General features: G+C 51.7%; 8 protein-coding genes across 8 annotated transcripts; 6 read left to right on the top strand and 2 right to left on the bottom strand.

The window, feature by feature from the left end:
• Window positions 1–311: 311 nt before the first annotated feature.
• Window positions 312–1,254, top strand: BDV17DRAFT_291212 (uncharacterized protein; the record flags this gene model as incomplete). Its single annotated transcript, XM_073762085.1, has 2 exons — window positions 312–429; window positions 503–1,254. 2 exons carry the CDS (start codon window positions 312–314, stop codon window positions 1,252–1,254), a joined length of 870 nt encoding a protein of 289 aa, XP_073615720.1.
• A 382-nt stretch (window positions 1,255–1,636) lies between these two features.
• Window positions 1,637–2,828, top strand: BDV17DRAFT_291213 (uncharacterized protein; the record flags this gene model as incomplete). Its single annotated transcript, XM_073762086.1, has 3 exons — window positions 1,637–1,732; window positions 1,789–1,874; window positions 1,931–2,828. 3 exons carry the CDS (start codon window positions 1,637–1,639, stop codon window positions 2,826–2,828), a joined length of 1,080 nt encoding a protein of 359 aa, XP_073615721.1.
• Window positions 2,829–4,629: 1,801 nt separating this feature from the next.
• On the bottom strand, window positions 4,630–5,567 carry BDV17DRAFT_263039 (ATP synthase subunit C family protein). Its single transcript, XM_073757856.1, has one exon. It carries the CDS (start codon window positions 5,466–5,468, stop codon window positions 5,016–5,018), a length of 453 nt encoding a protein of 150 aa, XP_073615722.1. The 5' UTR covers window positions 5,469–5,567; the 3' UTR covers window positions 4,630–5,015.
• Window positions 5,568–7,774: 2,207 nt separating this feature from the next.
• Window positions 7,775–8,140, top strand: BDV17DRAFT_291215 (uncharacterized protein; the record flags this gene model as incomplete). The annotated part of the gene is made up of 1 exon (XM_073762087.1): window positions 7,775–8,140. The coding sequence occupies one exon, from the start codon at window positions 7,775–7,777 to the stop codon at window positions 8,138–8,140; it is 366 nt and encodes a 121-aa protein (XP_073615723.1).
• A 90-nt stretch (window positions 8,141–8,230) lies between these two features.
• On the bottom strand, window positions 8,231–10,846 carry BDV17DRAFT_263046 (uncharacterized protein). The gene is made up of 2 exons (XM_073757857.1): window positions 10,704–10,846; window positions 8,231–10,653 (listed from the first exon to the last, which is right to left on the bottom strand). The coding sequence occupies exons 1-2, from the start codon at window positions 10,812–10,814 to the stop codon at window positions 8,281–8,283; spliced, it is 2,484 nt and encodes an 827-aa protein (XP_073615724.1). The 5' UTR covers window positions 10,815–10,846; the 3' UTR covers window positions 8,231–8,280.
• A 1,217-nt stretch (window positions 10,847–12,063) lies between these two features.
• On the top strand, window positions 12,064–13,956 carry BDV17DRAFT_281708 (Alpha/Beta hydrolase protein; the record flags this gene model as incomplete). Its single annotated transcript, XM_073760073.1, has 6 exons — window positions 12,064–12,219; window positions 12,275–12,365; window positions 12,530–12,620; window positions 12,689–13,036; window positions 13,124–13,275; window positions 13,331–13,956. The coding sequence occupies 6 exons, from the start codon at window positions 12,064–12,066 to the stop codon at window positions 13,954–13,956; spliced, it is 1,464 nt and encodes a 487-aa protein (XP_073615725.1).
• Window positions 13,957–14,994: 1,038 nt separating this feature from the next.
• Window positions 14,995–15,954, top strand: BDV17DRAFT_291218 (cytochrome P450; the record flags this gene model as incomplete). Its single annotated transcript, XM_073762088.1, has 2 exons — window positions 14,995–15,114; window positions 15,316–15,954. 2 exons carry the CDS (start codon window positions 14,995–14,997, stop codon window positions 15,952–15,954), a joined length of 759 nt encoding a protein of 252 aa, XP_073615726.1.
• Window positions 15,955–16,388: 434 nt separating this feature from the next.
• BDV17DRAFT_298386 (isopenicillin N synthase family dioxygenase) lies at window positions 16,389–17,546 on the top strand (the record flags this gene model as incomplete). Its single annotated transcript, XM_073763680.1, has 4 exons — window positions 16,389–16,924; window positions 16,996–17,115; window positions 17,169–17,264; window positions 17,332–17,546. Exons 1-4 carry the CDS (start codon window positions 16,393–16,395, stop codon window positions 17,544–17,546), a joined length of 963 nt encoding a protein of 320 aa, XP_073615727.1. The 5' UTR covers window positions 16,389–16,392.
• Between the last annotated feature and the right edge of the window lie 239 nt (window positions 17,547–17,785).

Below are 17,785 nucleotides of genomic sequence, written 5' to 3' on the forward strand. Positions count from 1 at the left end.
GGCGAATAATCGTAGAAGAGATGAGTTCATCAATGGAAAGGGCGTCCCTCCCACCACTGCCACGACAAACGTGACACAAAAGAGCCCCTTCCAGCCCACTACATATTCACTTTGGTCTGATTGACCTGAACCTGCCTAATTGTTGCACGAGACGCGCCCTCAGTCTTGTCGGAATTGGCTCTCAACAAAGCGTACTATTGGATGGCGCATGAGATCCTTGTCGAGCAGCCAACTCATCTTTCAAGTCTTTCCGACATTACCCCCTTTGCCGTTTGCACTCCTGGATGACTGAGTGACTGAGGAATCCCATCATGCTATACCCTTCAGCATTTATCGACTTTATACGCCGCGGAATACGCAGACGGTCAACAGGGTCGGGACAAGAAGTAATTGAGCAATCCTACCCAGCGGCCTGCCTTGATGAATGCAGTACGCCGCTTCCCCAATTTCCACACTCACATCCGATCACTATCTAACCAGTATACTTTGCGCTCTACCACAGGTCTTTCAAGCGAGGAATCCCAATCAGTGGGCAATGACCCGGATATTTGCAGTCCCGATTCCAGCTTCTGGCACCTGTACGATGGCTGCACGTCCTGTATCGAGGAAAGCATCAGCACCGGCAACAGCACCGGCAACTCGATGGGCGAACAAGCGGGCGGCAATGTCAATGAACTCGAGCAATTCGCCGACTTCTGTGAGGCAGAGCGAAATACTACAGTGTCAGTCCGGATAGACGAGCTTCTTTCGTCGTGGTCATCACTGGCTTCGACACAGTCAGTTATCCAGGATATGCTGTCCTCGTTGGGATACAATTCTTCCAGCACCACCACAACACCCAATACGAGTATTTTTCACGGCTCTACAACAATAACTGCAACATCAACCCCCACCGCAAGCGACAACCAGAACGAGACAGCACGAGCCCCAGTCTCCGATTCGACCTCTCCAAACCTAGGAGTCATCATACCAGCCATCGTGGTACCCGTCCTCATCATACCTCTCGCCTCTCTCTTCGCCGCATGCGTAGTCATGGGCCGGCGGCGCAGGCGGCGAATCGAATTCGAGCAGCGGCGAGCCGCGGGTGAGCTCTACGTGGGGAAGGCGCAACATCATGCAGACCCGGCGGTTGCGGTGGTGAAGAATCGGGCATCGGAGACGTCACGGACGAGTGCAGGTGAGATTGCTGAGTTGCCTGCGCGGGAGCCTAGGGGGGGTAGGATGGACGCTAGTAGTAATGGGCGGGATATGTGAGGGAGTTTGACGCGTTCGTGCCATTGTTTTCCTAAGTACCTTTTGCTTCTGGGGACTGTTGATTTGTGTTATACGTTCGACTTATAGTAATTAATAACAAAAGATACAGACAGCGAGTCTAAAGCAACACAAAGCCAAGTCTGGAGGCACCAGGGCAACGCGATTCAGCATTTAAAGCACAACGGATGGAGGTCCACTACCCAGTACGCGCGGTTAACCACAGGAGCTCAGAACAGCACGAAGTACCATCAAACCTAACGAAAGCAAATTTAGTTGATGTAGGAGGAATTGTGGACTTTGAACACAACCCGCCTGCTTTCTGGTTGGAAGTTTAGTCTGCAGGTAAATAACGTCGTACCGGACGATTCGTTGGTCTTCGACTATGCACGTAAGGGAAACATTGGAGAACTGCAGACCTTTCTCAAGTGGTCTTGCTTCTCCGCTCGAGTGTACACCTAACGGTTTGACACTCATTGGGGTATGTAGTCGAAAGGCTTCGGATATCGATGATTTCGTCTAATTGATCTCTTATAGGTAGCCTGCTGGTCCTGTGATTACAAACTGTGCCGGTTCCTCGTGGAAGCTGGTGTTTACTCTACGCAAAAGACGTGTGGAAACTGGTAAGTACTCTAAACCATACCCAGGTTGCCCTGGAAAGCCACTAAGGAGTGCGTAGGAACTGTATCGCGACGATCAACATTAGAGCACTGAGACCTATTGAGGATAAAAGGTTACTGTATGACCTATACAGGTTGTTTTTGGATGATGCTGAAGATGAATTCTTTGATGACCCCTGGGCGACAAATGGAAATTCTCTTGGTTATGGCTTCTTCGGAACACCAGAAATTTTGGCGTCCATACAGAGCCACGCATTCGAGAGATACGCGGAACCACCCCCTGTGCAGCGCTTTGAGAGAGCAATAGCGCTTCCGGCCTTGTTTGATACTCCTCGGTTCTCTACTAGCGTTCGAGTTGCAATGGGAGGTGGTGATTCTATCGACCCAGCTGCGTTCCGTCTGGAAGACAAGTGTGGCAGAACACTTCTCCATACGATAGCCCATGCCATACCCGCCGATTATTTAGACGCGGATAGTGATGAATTCACGGAGTGGCAAATGCTCATGAAGGAAGCCGTCTCTGCAACTCCAGACCTCCACAAACTGGGCTACTTTTGGGGCCAGTGGCTAAGCCCTCTGGCAACGTCTCTCTTTGCAATCAGCTTTCGATTTCGGGCACGGGATATACAACCGGCTGTGAAGTCAATTATTCAACCCGAGGTAAATCTCTATCTTCGAGAGATTCTATCGCAATGGAAGCTCGCCGGTGTTGATCTCGAAATATTCGGTGCCAAAGAACAGGCCCTTTACTCCTGTCGACCTTTTTCTGTACCGGTCGTTTCTCATCTCTGCGGAATACACGAGATACTATGGGGTGAGGTGCTTTACCTGCAGTACGGTCCTGAACCAGAGGACTGGCGTTTGTTTGTGACGAACCCAATTGACGAGCTTGTCGGAGAGTTCTGGGAGTCAGTCGAGAAGAGCTTGGAAGTTATGCCGGGCAGTTGGGTGGATTAAATGGCCGATTATACACTCGAAAACAATGTATGGTATTATGCAAGCTCATAGCCGCTCGATCCCTAAAGATTACCACTGAGTGCCCGCTGTCTTCAACGCACTCCGCACTGTCTTCCGAACCCCAAAGGCATGAGCTGATCTTGACATTGTGTACTATACATTAGCTAGATCATGAAACCGCGGCCCTATATCTTAGAAGCGATTCGACTTGCGAAGATGCTCGTTCCACGGTTGTTTTTTGACGGTTCTGGACGGGTCATGGCTCTTAACCTGCAAGGGGCCGGTCTTAGGGCTAAAAAGGGCGAACAACATTCGCAGCTGCCCTGGGATCAAGAATGGGAATAAGGTAGAATTCGTTCCCCTCAACCCAAACACAATAGAAGTGGACTCTCATGATAGAAGATAGCAGTTTATTCGCCAACGGGAATGCGGCTATATCGGAAATACATTTCTGGACATACGTCCATGAGAATGAGTGGTAAGTCCTGCCCTGACTGTCGACCAGCTAGATTAAGACACTGATATTCCTGGCACCTTTTTGGTTTGTCAAACTGACCAGTGTCGCTGGACAACTAAAATTTACGTTTTATTATAAGGTTGGATTCACAGCCCAGGTAGAAAAGGAGAGCTGTTTGGCTCGGAGGTTGACCTATTCTCAGATATATATTTTGACCAAACAACCCTTCGTACTGTACAAAGGGAACATACATTGAAGTTACTGCTTAAGAAGGGGGATGCCTCGATGATAAGATCACTGGATAAAGCTATACTATGAAAACGCCATATAAGTAGTACTAACCTGCTACTAGTTGCTCTGTTCTATTGCATGAAGCAGTCGATTGAACCTTCGAGCGCATAAAAAGCATAAAGAGCATAAAATTATCCCGTACATACGCGGCTGCAACCAAACTCTGTAAACAGATCACATGATAAGGCCTCTTCAGAGCACAAGGCCAGGCAGGACATTTCACACGCTTCGCGCGAATCAATTGGTTCGAAGTGAACGGAAACAAGACGGCATCCAGTTGGCAATGTAACCAGATATACTACTACTACAGGCGCGGTGTAGATACTTGACACACCGGAGCCTCGCGCATCGAAGCTCAAGCTCGGATTTCTCAATGGTGGAACGCAGTTCCCTTACCTTGAGCACACATCCCTCCCTCTTTTAAAACCACGCCCCCCTTCCCTACCGTCACTCTGAAAAACGTGTCCATCCAACCAGCTCACAATGAACGAATCACACCGCCAGCTCAACGGCCGGTGAAAGCGTAAAACGCGCATCCATACGCCGGATCGTCACTGGGATCGGTAAATAACCAGCAAATGCGAAACGAAACGAAGCTCCGAAACGGCACCATTGCCCTTGGCGCGTCGTTAGCGTTAGACTGGCAAAGACAGCTTGCTGCTTGCCGGAGCTCCGGGGGTCCGTGAATGTGATAACTTTGAAGACTCTTCAGTCTCGATTCACTCTCTTTCGACGAATAATTGATGAGATTTCATCGAGTAAGATCATGTAGGAATCAATTGGCTAAGTTGAGTTTGGTGGGCAGATGTTTGAGTTGGAGGGTAGGAGTGCATGCCATGGAGGCGAGAGCTGACGTCTACACTACACTACACTACCTACCTACAGCGCTTGAGGCCACGCATCCGCAAGACTCCGTTCCACTGCAGCTTGCCAGCTTCTCCAGGCCACCACTGGACTCCGTAGCTCCATTCAAGCTTAAAGCTCAAGCTGTCGTATTTTATATTTACAGTGTTTATTGTTTACGCGTTAACAATTGAAGCTGGACTGAAGCAATTGAGTAGAGGCACTCGTTAAGTGGTCATTTTATGGTCTATATGTACAGTGTATTGCTTGATGACGGGCCGGAAACAAAGGGAAAAATGGTAAAAAAAGATGATAGTGTAGTACATGATAATAAAAAGACCACCACAATTACCTCCATCCAGCTACCACCCAAGGCAGAAAGCCAGAAAAGGCGAGACACCCAAAAAAAGCAGACCCAATTCCCAATTTCCCATCGTAGTGTACACAAAACGGAACTCGCGTGTCGTACATTATATTTCTCTCAATTGGCGGATAACAGGGTAGGACCAGAACTTTTCGCATATCTCGTCGTGGTGATGTGTTTTCAATTCAACACTCCCTTAAAGAGTTGAATTGGTCGTGTCGTTGTTATTAATTTAGACGTACTTGCACATCATGGCAACCATGAGGTCGAACAGACCAATGGCTTCGACGAAGGCGAAACCAAGAATGGCGTAGGAGAAGAGCTGGCCACGGAGGGCAGGGTTGCGGGAGACGGCAAGGAGGAGGGAGCCGAAAACAACACCGATACCGATACCGGCACCACCGAGACCGATGGCAGCAGAGCCCATACCAATGTTCTGGGAGACCTGGACCATGGCGTCGGCGATCTCAGAGGAGTACTGGCGGCGGGCAGCGAAGCCCTGGCGAGCGGTGGCCTGGATCATAGAGGGCTGCTGGCGCTTGACGGTCTGGAAGGGGATGGCCTGGCGCTGGGTGGTGAGGGTGCGCTTGGGAACGGCCTGGAGGCGAGCGGCAGGGCGGGCAACCTTGGAGGTTGCGGCCATGGTGGAGGCCAGACGCTGAGCGAAGACACGAGAAGCGGCCATTGTGATGGGAGTTGAGATGGAGGAGGATGAGAGAGAGATGGGAAGAATGAGAGTTGGGATGGAGAGGAGAAAAGAAGAAGAGAAGAGGGAGAGGAAGGCTTCCAGGAGGGAAGAAAAATGGGGAGGAAAATGGCCCTAGCACCTAAATACGTTTTCCCGCTTAATTTTCGCCCTTTCGACCAAACCCTCCGCGTCTTTCGTGCGCTAGCTGTGTTGGGTGGGCTGGGAACAACCCTACGCCGATGCTCCCGTACAGCTCCCGTACGCTGTGGCCTGTATTCTATCCCTATCTGGGCTCCTGGCATTCCACACGCCTGCCTGCCTGGGTAAGTCGGGTTCCTTCGGGACGGGGCCAAGCAGACTGAGTTTCGGGCCAGCCAATGAAGGGCGCAGCCATGGAGCGGTCATGAGCTGTCGAAGGTCTATCGTGACCAACAATTGCTGGAGGAGCAGTCCGAGACGGGGTGGAATCCACTGTTGCTCCAGCCACAACCAGATATTCCACTACTTCCGTGCCTTCCGTCCATGAACTGATGAAGCTACGATCTCAGCGACTCGACGCTTGCTGTTCTACGACCAATTGCCCTCTTCCCCAGCTTACAAGAGCTCACCTTCGCGCTGTGCCCAGCAAAAAAAAGGAATGATGTAAAAATTTGCAGTGGAGTCATTTTGGCTAAATGGGTCCGATAAAGTGGTACCAGACCCACTTGGTCACCCAGCAACAACCACTCACAGTCGTCAAACCGCCAAGCTAGACAGACGGGCGGGTTCTCGGACGCAAATCAGTAACCAATCCGGCCCGAATCGGGAATGCGGCTCCACCAGCACTGGGGCCCTTCTCCCCCAAAACAGGCTGCCTCTCTGGCAACCAGCAGCTTGACCGAGGGTTCGGCTGGAAGGAAATCCTGTCACTTTCGCGTCGGAGCGGTCATGCGCTGCCTGCCTGGGTGAAGACGCGGCCATCCAGCCAACTGAGTCAGGTAATATTACCGTACGGAGCACGTCTCACCGATTCTCGGATTGGGAACTTCCACTGCCGTAACCGTTCTGGGCCGGGGCCGATCCACCCGAGCAAAAAACGCTGGGATGAAGCTCAAGAGGAAGAGACGAAATCACCATTCTTTCGAGGGGCGATGTGCCAGGTTATATAGTCTCCGTCCGACCTCCATAACTCCAGGAAATTTGAGAGCTGAACGAAGCCGAGATGGTGGTTGAAATTGACCCTGGAACCCGTTCTATCACGGCTTGGCCATTTTGCCTGATTCCTCCCCGACCTGCATGCTCGATCTCTCATTTCCGGCGTCTGCAGCGGTTTTACTTTCCCCCTTTCTTTCGTCCTTTGCTCTCCTACCTCAATTTTCGTTTGCTGCCCGTTTTCTGCGCTCCTTTTCGAACCATTATTGTGATGCATACAGTCGACGCAGCAAGATGACTCCTTCGCCCTCCGTCAGCTATCCGGGGTCAGCCGCGCTTCCCCGACATCCCCGTGATCTCATCGATACGAGCAGCTCTAGGCCAGCCCAGATCAGGTGACGAGCCCCGAATAAAGGGGGTCAAAACAAGCATGTGCTGTGCTGTGCTCAATGTCGCCGACCAGGATACTGCTCCTGCGTCCCTGGTTCCGGCGGCTTTTCCCGAGCTCTTTGTTCACGGAATATGAGTAGAAAATTGTAGAGCAGAGATTTCGATATCAGACCCCTGCAATAATCAGTATTTTTATCGTTCTTGCACCCCTGGTCTGCAGCTCGCAGCTCGCGGGTAGGGGTTGGCAGGGGAGGGCGAGATCGATTCCATGATCCTGGTCGCCCGGTAACGGTTACCTCGGTTATTATGTATCGTCTCCGTCGATTCCGCGACGCGATGGTAGCTGCGTGCGTGGCTCTTGGGTGAGAGCCGTGGCGATTATGCCCGTAGGCTGTACTCCGTACCATCAACGGGGCCTCTGTAGAGACAACCGACAACTCCAGATTTTGCAAGGGAGATTCCGTCTGCGAAAATACGCGTCTTGATATTATACAAATTAGGCTAGATCGATACACATGGTATCTGTACTTTGAAGGCGGTACACTTGTCTCCTGAATCTGATTCCTTGCGTAGTAGTCCGTATAGGCCTCGGATTCCAGGCACTCAAAGGCTCACAGAGGACAGAGGAAAATCCTTCACCCGCCCCGATCCATCCCGGCCTCGCAGCACTCAATTCACGTGACACACTCTTTTCCTCTACCCTGTAGAGATATATATCCACAATTCCAAACCTCAACCTCAATTTCATCGTCTAGAACCATACCCCTGATCCCATACGCAAAATGCCATCCGCCACGGCAAACTCACCCCGTGAACCAATATATACTCCCGAAAACGTCCCCACCATAAAAAACGCCAAGCGCCTTACAGCAACGCGCACAAAGCAACTGATCCGCGCTGCGGCGAGGGACATTACAGACCCGCCGCCAAAACCGGGGCTAGGGGAGTGCTGTGGGAGTTCGTGTGATCCTTGCGTTGATGATCTTTGGCGGGAGGAAGTTGGGGCTTGGAGGGAGAGGTGGGGGTTGGATTTGGATTCTGCTGATGGGGAGAGTGGGAAGGGGAAGGAGCACGATGGTGGAAAGGGTGGAACGGGGAATGGTGTAAAAGAGATGAAGAGGAGGATGCCGGGGACTTTTGAGTGGTGAGGCTGTCGGCTATCTACGTTACTTGACGGAAGGAATCGTTGAAAAGGGGCCTAGGGTATGGTATAATATGGCGATGGGATTGGCTATCTACCTTACTATCTACCTACCTCTGGTCCTATTCTACATATCCCGGCTCTGTTCTAAGAACAGGCGACTTCGCTCCCCTGCGGTATCTTCGTCTCATACTCCAGCACAAGACGAATCTCCTCCCTGGGCTCAAGACGCAACGACCACTTAACCTTCCCGTCCTTGAGCAACGAAACCGTTCCAGAGCCGTTGGCTTTCTCCATATTGATAGGAACAGGTGAAACCCGCTCCCCTGCAAGCCCCTTCGGCTGCAAAAGCCTTACACCGAGTCTCTCATCATCCGAGACAGGAACCTGATCATGCACGACCAGATCAACAGCAACGGGCTTTTTATTCTTCACCCAGCACGAGCGGCGGAACTTTGCGCCGTCTTCTTTATTGAAGAACTTTGCGCTTGCTAGGGGCTTCACGATCGGCTTTGCATACTTGACTTCAATCCCGGGATCGATGCCTAGCGAGATATTGAAGAAGACGTTCGGCCCGCAGGTCTCTATACTTGCGCTGCCGATGAAGGAGCCGTCGACTGTGATTCCGACTTGGCCGGGGTGGAGTGTCAGCGAGGATGTATTCTTGATGCGGACGCGGAGGAACGCTGCCTCGCGGTACTTCGGGACGATCACGTATGTGAGCGTGACGGACTTGAGGTCTAGCTCTGCGAGGGCGTGGCGCCGGGAAACGAAGGATGGGGCGAGGGTGCGACGACCGGGGAGTTCGTAGGTCGTTGTCATGCCGTAGTCTTGCTTGACGGAGTCTTGGTGCTCGAGGGATGCTGCGGAGGCAAGGGATTGCGTGTCAGTGTCGTCTTCGAGCTCGACAGCTGCGGTGGGTGCCGCTGGGTCTTTGGTTTCTTCCAGCGATCCGTTCTTGTTCTTTCGTCCTTTGAATAGGCCGCCGAATAAAGATGACCCAGGGGCTGGAGAGGGTGCTGTTGGTTGTGCGGAGTTGTTGTTTGAGGCATTATCGCTTGATTGCTGCACCCCTTCAGGCAGTGGTTGTCCTGCAAAAATATTTCTCGACTGCTGTGCCGCCTGAGGCTGAGACGAGACTGATCCGAAGAGGCCCTCGGACTGTGCAGGTTGAGGCTGCGACGCCGAACCTCCAAAAAGTGACGCCGACTGGAGTGCAGGCGCCGCATTTCCAAAAAGACTTGAACCCCTTTGTAAATCTGTTGTATTGGCGCCAAATCCCGATGTAGAAGATCCAAAGAGCGATGATGCCTGCGCGGGCGGCTGAGATGTAAGTGCTTCCTCCGCCAATGAATCAGCGTCTGCATCTGCCAGTTTTGCAAAGAGAGACCTTTTCTGAGCCTGAGCCGCTAAAGGAGGTGGCGCGATTGAACTAGGACGTTTGCTCCACTCAGTTGGAGGCGGCGTTGGTACAAACAATGGCGTGTCGGGGGCGTACAAGATTCGATCCCAGGATGGAGACTTGTAGCCGGCCGTTGCGAGCTTGATATTCCATGCATCCAGCGTGGGGATGCGCGCGCCGATGCCGCTGAACGATGCCTGCGATGTGGACAACGTGAGTCGGGTATCGCGCCAGGTTTCGGCGCTCGAGTTTTTGAATTCAGCGCGGTATGTCATCTTCGCTGATGAGGAGGGCGAGTTGATGGCCAGTTCGTACCGTGATGACCAGCCTGACCCTGGCACGATGTAGCTCAGGCGCAGCACCACATCGATGGGTTCTGCCTTGCCGTCGACGACTTTCTCGGTAACGGAGCTGCGTCGACTGGACGTCGGAGTGAAATCGGACTGGCCATCCAGCGACACCACTACTTTACCGACCGTCGTGGCCCAGAAGTGCCGCTGCTCACGGCGCTTCTGCCCGCGTTGCTTCTTCCTCTGCTCCCGCGCCCTAGCACGTTTCTCGTTTCTCAGCCGGATTTCCCTTGATGCTGCGCGCTGTTCCTGGAGGTATCGCGTCTTGCGCCGGTCGAATTTCTTCTGTAGTTTTGCCAGATCCTTCTCGTGGACGTTGGCCTCTGCAGTGGCCTTGTGATTACGGTCACCCTCGAGTTCACGTCTGATGCTATAGAGCTCGAGAAATTCCTTTAGCCTTTTTACATCTTTTGTCTCGTCCTGATGTAGTCCCTTCCCGTACTGGTTTAGAATATCTAAGACGGCAAGCGAAGAGTTGATTTTGCCCTTGGCATTGGCCAGTTGACTTTCAACATTATCGATCTCTTTTTTGAGGTTCTGCAGCTCGGGGTCATTAAGGCCCTCCTCATCCTCTGATATCTCTTCATCCTCATCGCTCAGCGACTCATCTCCAGAATCTGGAGGGTAGACATCGTCAAAATCCACCTGTTGCGGAATAATGCTGGTTTGAATGTCAGTGATGGTCGCGGCACCGGATCCTTCGATGCGAATGGAATCGCGATTCACGCGATGATCGAGGCCCAGGATGATGATTTCGTTCTGGCCAGGCTAATATGTCGTTAGGGCTTTCCTCCACTTGTCTGATGCAGGGCGCTTACCTGGATGGTAGTGTGGATTTCGCGGACGACGGTGGACTGACCAGGGGCCAGTGTGACCTCCTTGGTCGGTAGCTCCGACAACAAGATCTCTGACGTCGTGATCTCAGCCATCTTGACCGATGGCTCTGGTTGAGGGATAATGGGGAATTGTGTAAATGTAAGTGGTGTAAATGGGAGGCGGAGCTAGCGGTTTAAATAGGGTGAGGCAGAGCCGCTGCAGCCTAGTCTCCGTTGGGGCCTAGCTCTGCTAGACAACATAATGATATTATTGTTTGATATAGGTTGCACGTGCGAATAGAAAATAGTCTTACTGAAATAACCGGTAGTGATCACAAACTGAGGTGTTTCTCCTTTCGCAAGTTATGCTATTACAGAGCATGCCTATCCCCTTCACTCCTTCCCTGTCTATATATCCAACTCCATATCATGGCCGGCTTCACGACTTGTTCGCGCAATACTTTTCAAGATCTCTCAGATCTTTCGCAAGTAATATGAGCGGATCACCCATCCATGAACTGCGCTGCCTAGGCTCATACGGCGCCTCGCCTGTGGGCAGGCACCTGAACCGGATGTTATCAATCACCAGATTCAAGCTGAAGACACCCAAAAAGCCGAGTAAAAATCATGCTGATATACGAGCAGAAACAAATATTACCGAATTACTAGGGGGGAGCTTCATATGTCTCAGCAGAGTCGATTTAGGCGAAAGAGAAGGAGGACGCAGAGGACGTTAGGCTGCGCCACAGTCGGTGCGACAGCACACGTTGCTGCGATGACGATGGGTCGCATAAGATATGTCGCGAGTGCTGCTTTTTGCCAAGGGTCACCCCGCGACAATCGAGAGTAGGTTGACTGATGTTTTGGAACAAACTGGCGGATGCGAAGGTGCGAATACGGCTCCCGACCGGGCGCTCGTATTGTACCTGGCGAATCGTCGTTCCGATGGATACGAGATGCGTCAGTCAATTATAAATCGATCAGGAAACGCTCGCCATACGGAGTCATCTATGATTACATGGATGTGCATCGGGCATTTATCCGGGTGTGAGAAGCGTCGATGACGATGGTGAGTTAGGGCTTCAGTGGCCGTGACGTCAAAGTTCAAGTCTCAAGCCCAGGCAGCGCACCCCAACTACGTACAAAATGGTACGGGAATAGATTTCGATGCAGCTCAGGAGACTTGGCAGAATATGGCCTCACCTGTACTCAGATGGGGCGCTCGTGTTCGGTAACAAGCCTGAGTTGCTAGGCGAATGTATGGATTTTCCTGTCGTCATCATACAGCCCGTCTCCAGGTGTTACGGCCTTATATGGAGCCTACTGACAAGCCCATGTCTCAAGCGTCACTAACGATAAGAAGATGCTCAGTTCGCTCTTTGCTTGCCTCATATCAGCGCTTGGATCAGTGCTCGCGTCCACAAACCTGGGCGTGACCCTCGATCAGGCCCATTGTCTCCCTCACCTCAGGCTTCCATACGGAACATGGCAAGCGCACCACTACAACGAGGAGGCAGATGTAAGTTGATACACCTACCAAGCACTTATTGGCTTTCCAATCTAAATCCGCAAAGGTCTACACATACCGCAACATTCGCTACGCCGCAGCGCCAGTTGGTGAACTACGATGGCGGAAGCCGGCGCCACCTGATGCTATTACCGGGCGTACAAGACAATTCTTACGGACATAATTGCATCCCTGCGCCCATTCCTGAGAGCTTTGATAACCCGATATTCGAGAATATTACTGAAAATGCCGCTGAAGGTGAGTAGTTCCGCATACTCTCCATTTCTATGCTGCAGTTAACTTGCTTTTGCCTAATCTTCAGACTGTCTCTTTCTCGATGTTTACGTACCGGGTAGAGCTTTGGAAGTAGATAATAGTTTGATGCCGGTTGTCGTGTGGATCCATGGAGGCGGGTAAGTAGGGCTCTAAGCACTGCCCTTGATTCGTTCAATGTCACCGATATCTGATATTATGACTTCAGGTACGTCACCGGCTCAAAGGACCAAGCCATCGAACTAGGCTACTACGACGGAACGAGCCTCATCCAACATGCAGACAACAATCTAATCGTCGTAACCATAAACTACCGCCGCGGAGCCTTCGGCTTTCTAGCCGGAGATCCCTTGCAAACAAAAGGTGAAGGCGCATTCAACGCCGGTCTACACGACCAGCGAGCTGCGTTGCAGTGGGTGCAGTCTTACATCCACCTCCTCGGCGGCGACCGCAACAACGTCTCTGCCTGGGGCCAGTCGGCGGGTGCCGGATCAATTATGTATCATCTTATCGCCGAAGGCGGGACTCTTGATCCGCTGTTTAGGGGCGCGTTATTGTAGGGTCCGTCGTTCGGGACGAATGATAACCCGTAGGTGTATAATGGCCGGTTTGAGGCTTTTGCTGAAACTGCGCGGTGTTCGAGGAGGGGTAAGGAAGGAGATGTCATTTCCTGCTTGCGCAGGGCTGATACCTCGATGCTGAGAAGGGCAAACGAGGCGGTTTTTGCTTACGAGGCCTCGCCTGTTCTGGATGGAGAGTATATTCGGGGTCCTGCGTTGCTGGAGTATGCTGCAGGTGGGCACCTGCATGGATATTTGCATACCCTCGATGAACTGACAGCCAGACGTAGGGAATACATGGAAAGACTTCGACTCAATAATAACTAGCCACGTCCACGACGAAGCATCCCTCTTCCTCCCAGCGCCACCAATCCCACCAAACCACCCCGAACAATTTATAACCGGCCTCCTCCCACCAAATTCCACCGCCCAAGCGACAAAAATGGCAAATCTCTATAGATCATTCTACTCCAACAACACCGAGCACGAAATGCTTAAATCTTTGTACACCGACCTCTTATTTACATGCAACACTCGCGCAGTTCTGGAAGCGTATCGCAGCCATGCCAGGGCAATGCAGTATAGCTTTATCGACGGCGTTGTGAATGCGACGCATGGGTCTGATGCCGCGGCGATTTGGTATAATCCCGAGCTGCAGGGGTATAGCGAGCCGCTGTTTGAGCAGTATCAGAGGTATCTTGTCAATCTCGCGAGGACGGGGAATCCGAATTTACCGGGGACTCAGAGAAAGGATGGACTCGCGTCCGAGTATTGGCCTGTAGCTGGTGGACTCGATGAGGAAATACCGAGGGATGTGCTTGACTTGACGAACGATGGATTTGGAGTCATTGGAGATAGACAGATGCGGAGGTCTGTTTGTGAGACTTGGACGGAGGTGCTTCGGGATGCGATGTGATGTGGTAAGGGCAAATGCTGGCTAGAAGTATATGGAATGACTGAGCTGAGGAGACTGATTGGCTGTTTTGTAAGAAAGCAGACAGGGAGTTCAGTGTTAAGGGACTCAAGGAAGGGAGCCTGGAGTGAGCTAGAATGAGAGCTTCCAAGGGAAGTGAATAGTCAACAATATGGATGACTACTGGCCAATCAGTCACTACGACAAAGCAAACGCTGAATCAAGTGTCAGTTTCCCTCGTGGGGATAATGCATGTCCTAGTTACGGACACGGGGCTTCAGATTAAGTTCGCCGACTACTTATGTACCTTAGTTCTGGGGCTTAGGCCGCATCCCTCTTCAAACAAAAACTCGAATCATCTCAGCACCAAGACCCTGCATATCCGTATGACAGATGATAACTAGCTGCATCGACAATGAATTCGTGAGATCGAAGCTACATTCACATCTCATTGGGTAGTGCGCCATCTTTTGCTTGTTGGGCTTGTCATCTGTGCTGTCATGTGGCGTGCCTCACTGGACAGCATGCCGGCCAAGCCAGCAGTCATATCGAAACTTCAGAGCGGAACGTCCATTCGTTTAGAAGGACGGTGGAGGGAGCCCCATCTAAATCCTGGGGTACCAGAGGGCGTGGCCTGGCAGTACAAAAACTGCATATAGTAAATAAGAAATTTTATAGCAACAAAATCAACTATACGAGGCATCCCTACCCCAGCCTTGTCCAACTTGAATAGGCGAGCGCGGGGTATGTATCCCAGCTGACTGGAGGGCCCTTGACGGTAAGTATAGACATCAAGGCGCTATCGCTCCTATTCCTGTTGATGTTCTTCACTAACCCACGGACATTGTTGCAAGTGAACGTAAACGCGCCAAAATGAGCGTCGTGGACGCCTACCTCCCCCTCGACCTCAAAACGAGTGACCCGTCCTCTTACAGACTTCTCTACAGCATCTCTCTCTGTCTCACTCTATAAATGATTCAATCGATCCTCAAACCCACAACTCCCCTCACACCGGGCCCCAAGCCGCTCCCCTAATCGGCAATGTCCACCAACTCTCAAATTCCTGGGACAACCTCGAAGAAATGCAAAAAGAAGTACGGCCTCATGATGGCCCTCCAAGTCGGATCACAAACAGTCATCCTCCTCGGAACCCGAGACGTCGTGCGCGACCTCCTCGGAAAGAAAGCCAAGAACTATAGTAGTTGACCACGAATCATTATCCTGAACAAATATCCCCTCAAGGATACATAGCCCGTCATGGTGCCGTATAGCGAGAGGTGGCAGATGCTGCATAATAAAGACGGCGGCGCTGAATGTCCGCATTGCGAAGGCTATCTCGGAAGTTCAGCTGGCTATGTCTAGGGCGCTGCTGCATTGCGGAGACCCGTCTGGAATACGGTGCACGCGATGGACGAGAAACGACGAGAGCGAGACGACGTTACCTTTGAAGAGTTTCGCGCTCTACCGACTGAGTCTTACGGTGCTACTTCTGCGACGGCGCCCTTAGCGCTGGGGACAATCATCTCAATGACGATAGAGTACCCCGCTGAGATGCGCAAGTTGCAAGATGAGATCGAGACGCAGGTTGGATCGCACCGTCTCCCGACATCGTCGGATTTACCGAACCTCCCGTATCTCCAAGCCTTCATCCACGAGTCCCTCCGTTTCAAAACAATCGGGTCCCTAGGTATCCCTCACGCCGTTGGCCACGAGGATCAGTACATGAGCTACAAGATCCCCGAGGGTGCCATAATCTTCCCCTTCTGGTGGGCGCTCAATCACGACGCAAAGACATACCCCGATCCAATCTCATTCAAGCCCCAGCGCTGGATCGATAACCCTTCTCTCCCCTTACCAGCGGGGTTCGGGAAACGGTCCTGCACGGGCCAAGCCTTTGTAGGGAATATGTTGATGACTGTTATGGCTTGCCTTGTTTGGGGGTTTGGGTTTGAAGCCGAGGAGGTATTTTGGACTTATTCTGATCCTGGGGGCTGTGTTTAATCAGCCGCCGACGAAGGAGATAAGGTATAGGTGTAAGAGTGAGGGGCGTAGGGAGATTATTGAAAAGGAATGGGGAAAGTTTGAGACGGATCCGGAGGGGGATTTGAAGCGGATTGAGGAGAGCATGGGGTTTGTAAATTGAGGGCTGGAGTGCCCTAGGAAGTCGTAGTTTAGGAAGGAAAAATGAGGGTCTATTGGATGGACATGAGTGTCTGTCAGCCTCGTTGGGCCGTCACCATGAGAGAGTATCGGTTTTGGGGTGCTTTCCGTAGTGGAGAAAAAAAGTATTGTGTCGACATCATGGGTTTCAGTTGCATTGTCTTATCAAAGTAGCGTATACGTATTGCCAGTCAGTTGTACTTGATATGCAGCATCCCCGCATCAAAACTTCTCCCCTCCCCACCATTTGCATCTCATTCTAACCCATCCCAAACCACCATGCCAGCGCCCCCAGGCCCCTCATCAATGGAAATCCCCATAATAGACATCTCAGGCTACACCGTCGCCGACGCACCAAAAACATCAGAAATCATATCCGCCCTCCGCATCGCCTGCGTCAACCCGGGCTTCTTTCAGATAACAGGTCACTCCGTCCCCGCCTCTCTCCGGACGGAAACATTTCAAAAACTCCACGACTTCTTCGCTCTCCCAGTCGAGACTAAGAAATCCGTCCACCGAAACCAATCAGCAAGTCTACGCGGGTATGAGCTCGTCGGCGAGCAGAAACTCGATTCGTCGATGGGGAGTGATCAGAAAGAGGGGTTCATGATTGGGCCTGAACTGCCTCCGGGGCGCTTTCTGCAGGGCCCGAATCGGTGGTTGGATGAGGGGGTTTGTCCCGGGTTTAGGGAGACGTTCATGCGGTATTTTGGGGAGGCTTGGGAGTTGAGTAAGGTTGTTTTTCGGCTTTTGGCGTTGAGTTTGGGGCTTGAGGAGGGGTATTTTGATGAGTTTGTTGGCCGTAAAGATTGTAGGTTATCTTTCTTCTGATTAATATTCTTATGTTTAGGTTCGGTTACTGATGAGTAGTTTGAAATATAGCCATATCAATGTGCAGAGCCCATCGATACCCGCCAACCACCGAGGCCATGGCCACCAAGAGCAGAGGTATAGGCGCGCATACAGACTTTGGAGCGTTGACTCTTCTCCTACAGGACGATGGTGAGTCGATTATCACTTCATCGAGCCAGCAAGAGTGCTAAAATAAGACGCAGTCGGCGGACTGGAGGTCTACCATGAACCCGACGACACGTGGTATCCCGTCGCCTACATTCCTGACGCCTATGTCGTTAATATTGGTGATATGATGGGTACGTCTTTTATTTTGAGACGTTGCTCTCTGGTTATATTGTGCAGGTATCACTGATTCTGGAATAGAAAGATGGACCAACAATCGCTACAAATCGACGCGGCACCGTGTCATCTCCCCAGTCTCCGGGCGAGACCGGTACAGCATCGCGTTCTTCAACGAGGGCTTGCTGGACCAGGTGCTTACGTGTATTCCGACATGTGTTGAGGAGGGAGAGAGACCGCTTCATGAGCCTATTACTGTCGAGAGGCATCTACGTAATCGGTATGGAGGATCCTATTAGCTTATCAATGATGTTGTCAGGAAAGGGTTTGATCAGCCTGAAAGAGTAAAGTGGCTAGCTAGCTTTCGTTCAATTCAATTCACTCCCTGAGAAGGCAAAACCTCCGATTGAAAGATCAAGAACGTTTTTCGCTGCTCACATGCTCAAGCATTTTAGCCCGGTAACATTCCCAGTCCTCTTCGCTTTGTCTGGACCTTGTACATGCTCATGACACACGTTGACCAACTTCCAATGTGTAT

This window comes from Aspergillus undulatus (assembly GCF_047715775.1).
Source record: "Aspergillus undulatus strain CBS 261.88 unplaced genomic scaffold BDV17scaffold_23, whole genome shotgun sequence".
Lineage (NCBI taxonomy): Eukaryota > Fungi > Ascomycota > Eurotiomycetes > Eurotiales > Aspergillaceae > Aspergillus > Aspergillus undulatus.

Coding starts and splice junctions, on each gene's coding strand:
- BDV17DRAFT_263039 (XM_073757856.1), bottom strand. CDS start 5,468: ATGGCCGCTTCTCGTGTCTTCGCTCAGCGTCTGGCCTCCACCATGGCC.
- BDV17DRAFT_263046 (XM_073757857.1), bottom strand. CDS start 10,814: ATGGCTGAGATCACGACGTCAGAGATCTTGTTGTCGGAGCTACCGACC. Junction 10,654..10,703: donor AAATCCACACTACCATCCAG/GTAAGCGCCCTG, acceptor ACGACATATTAG/CCTGGCCAGAACGAAATCAT.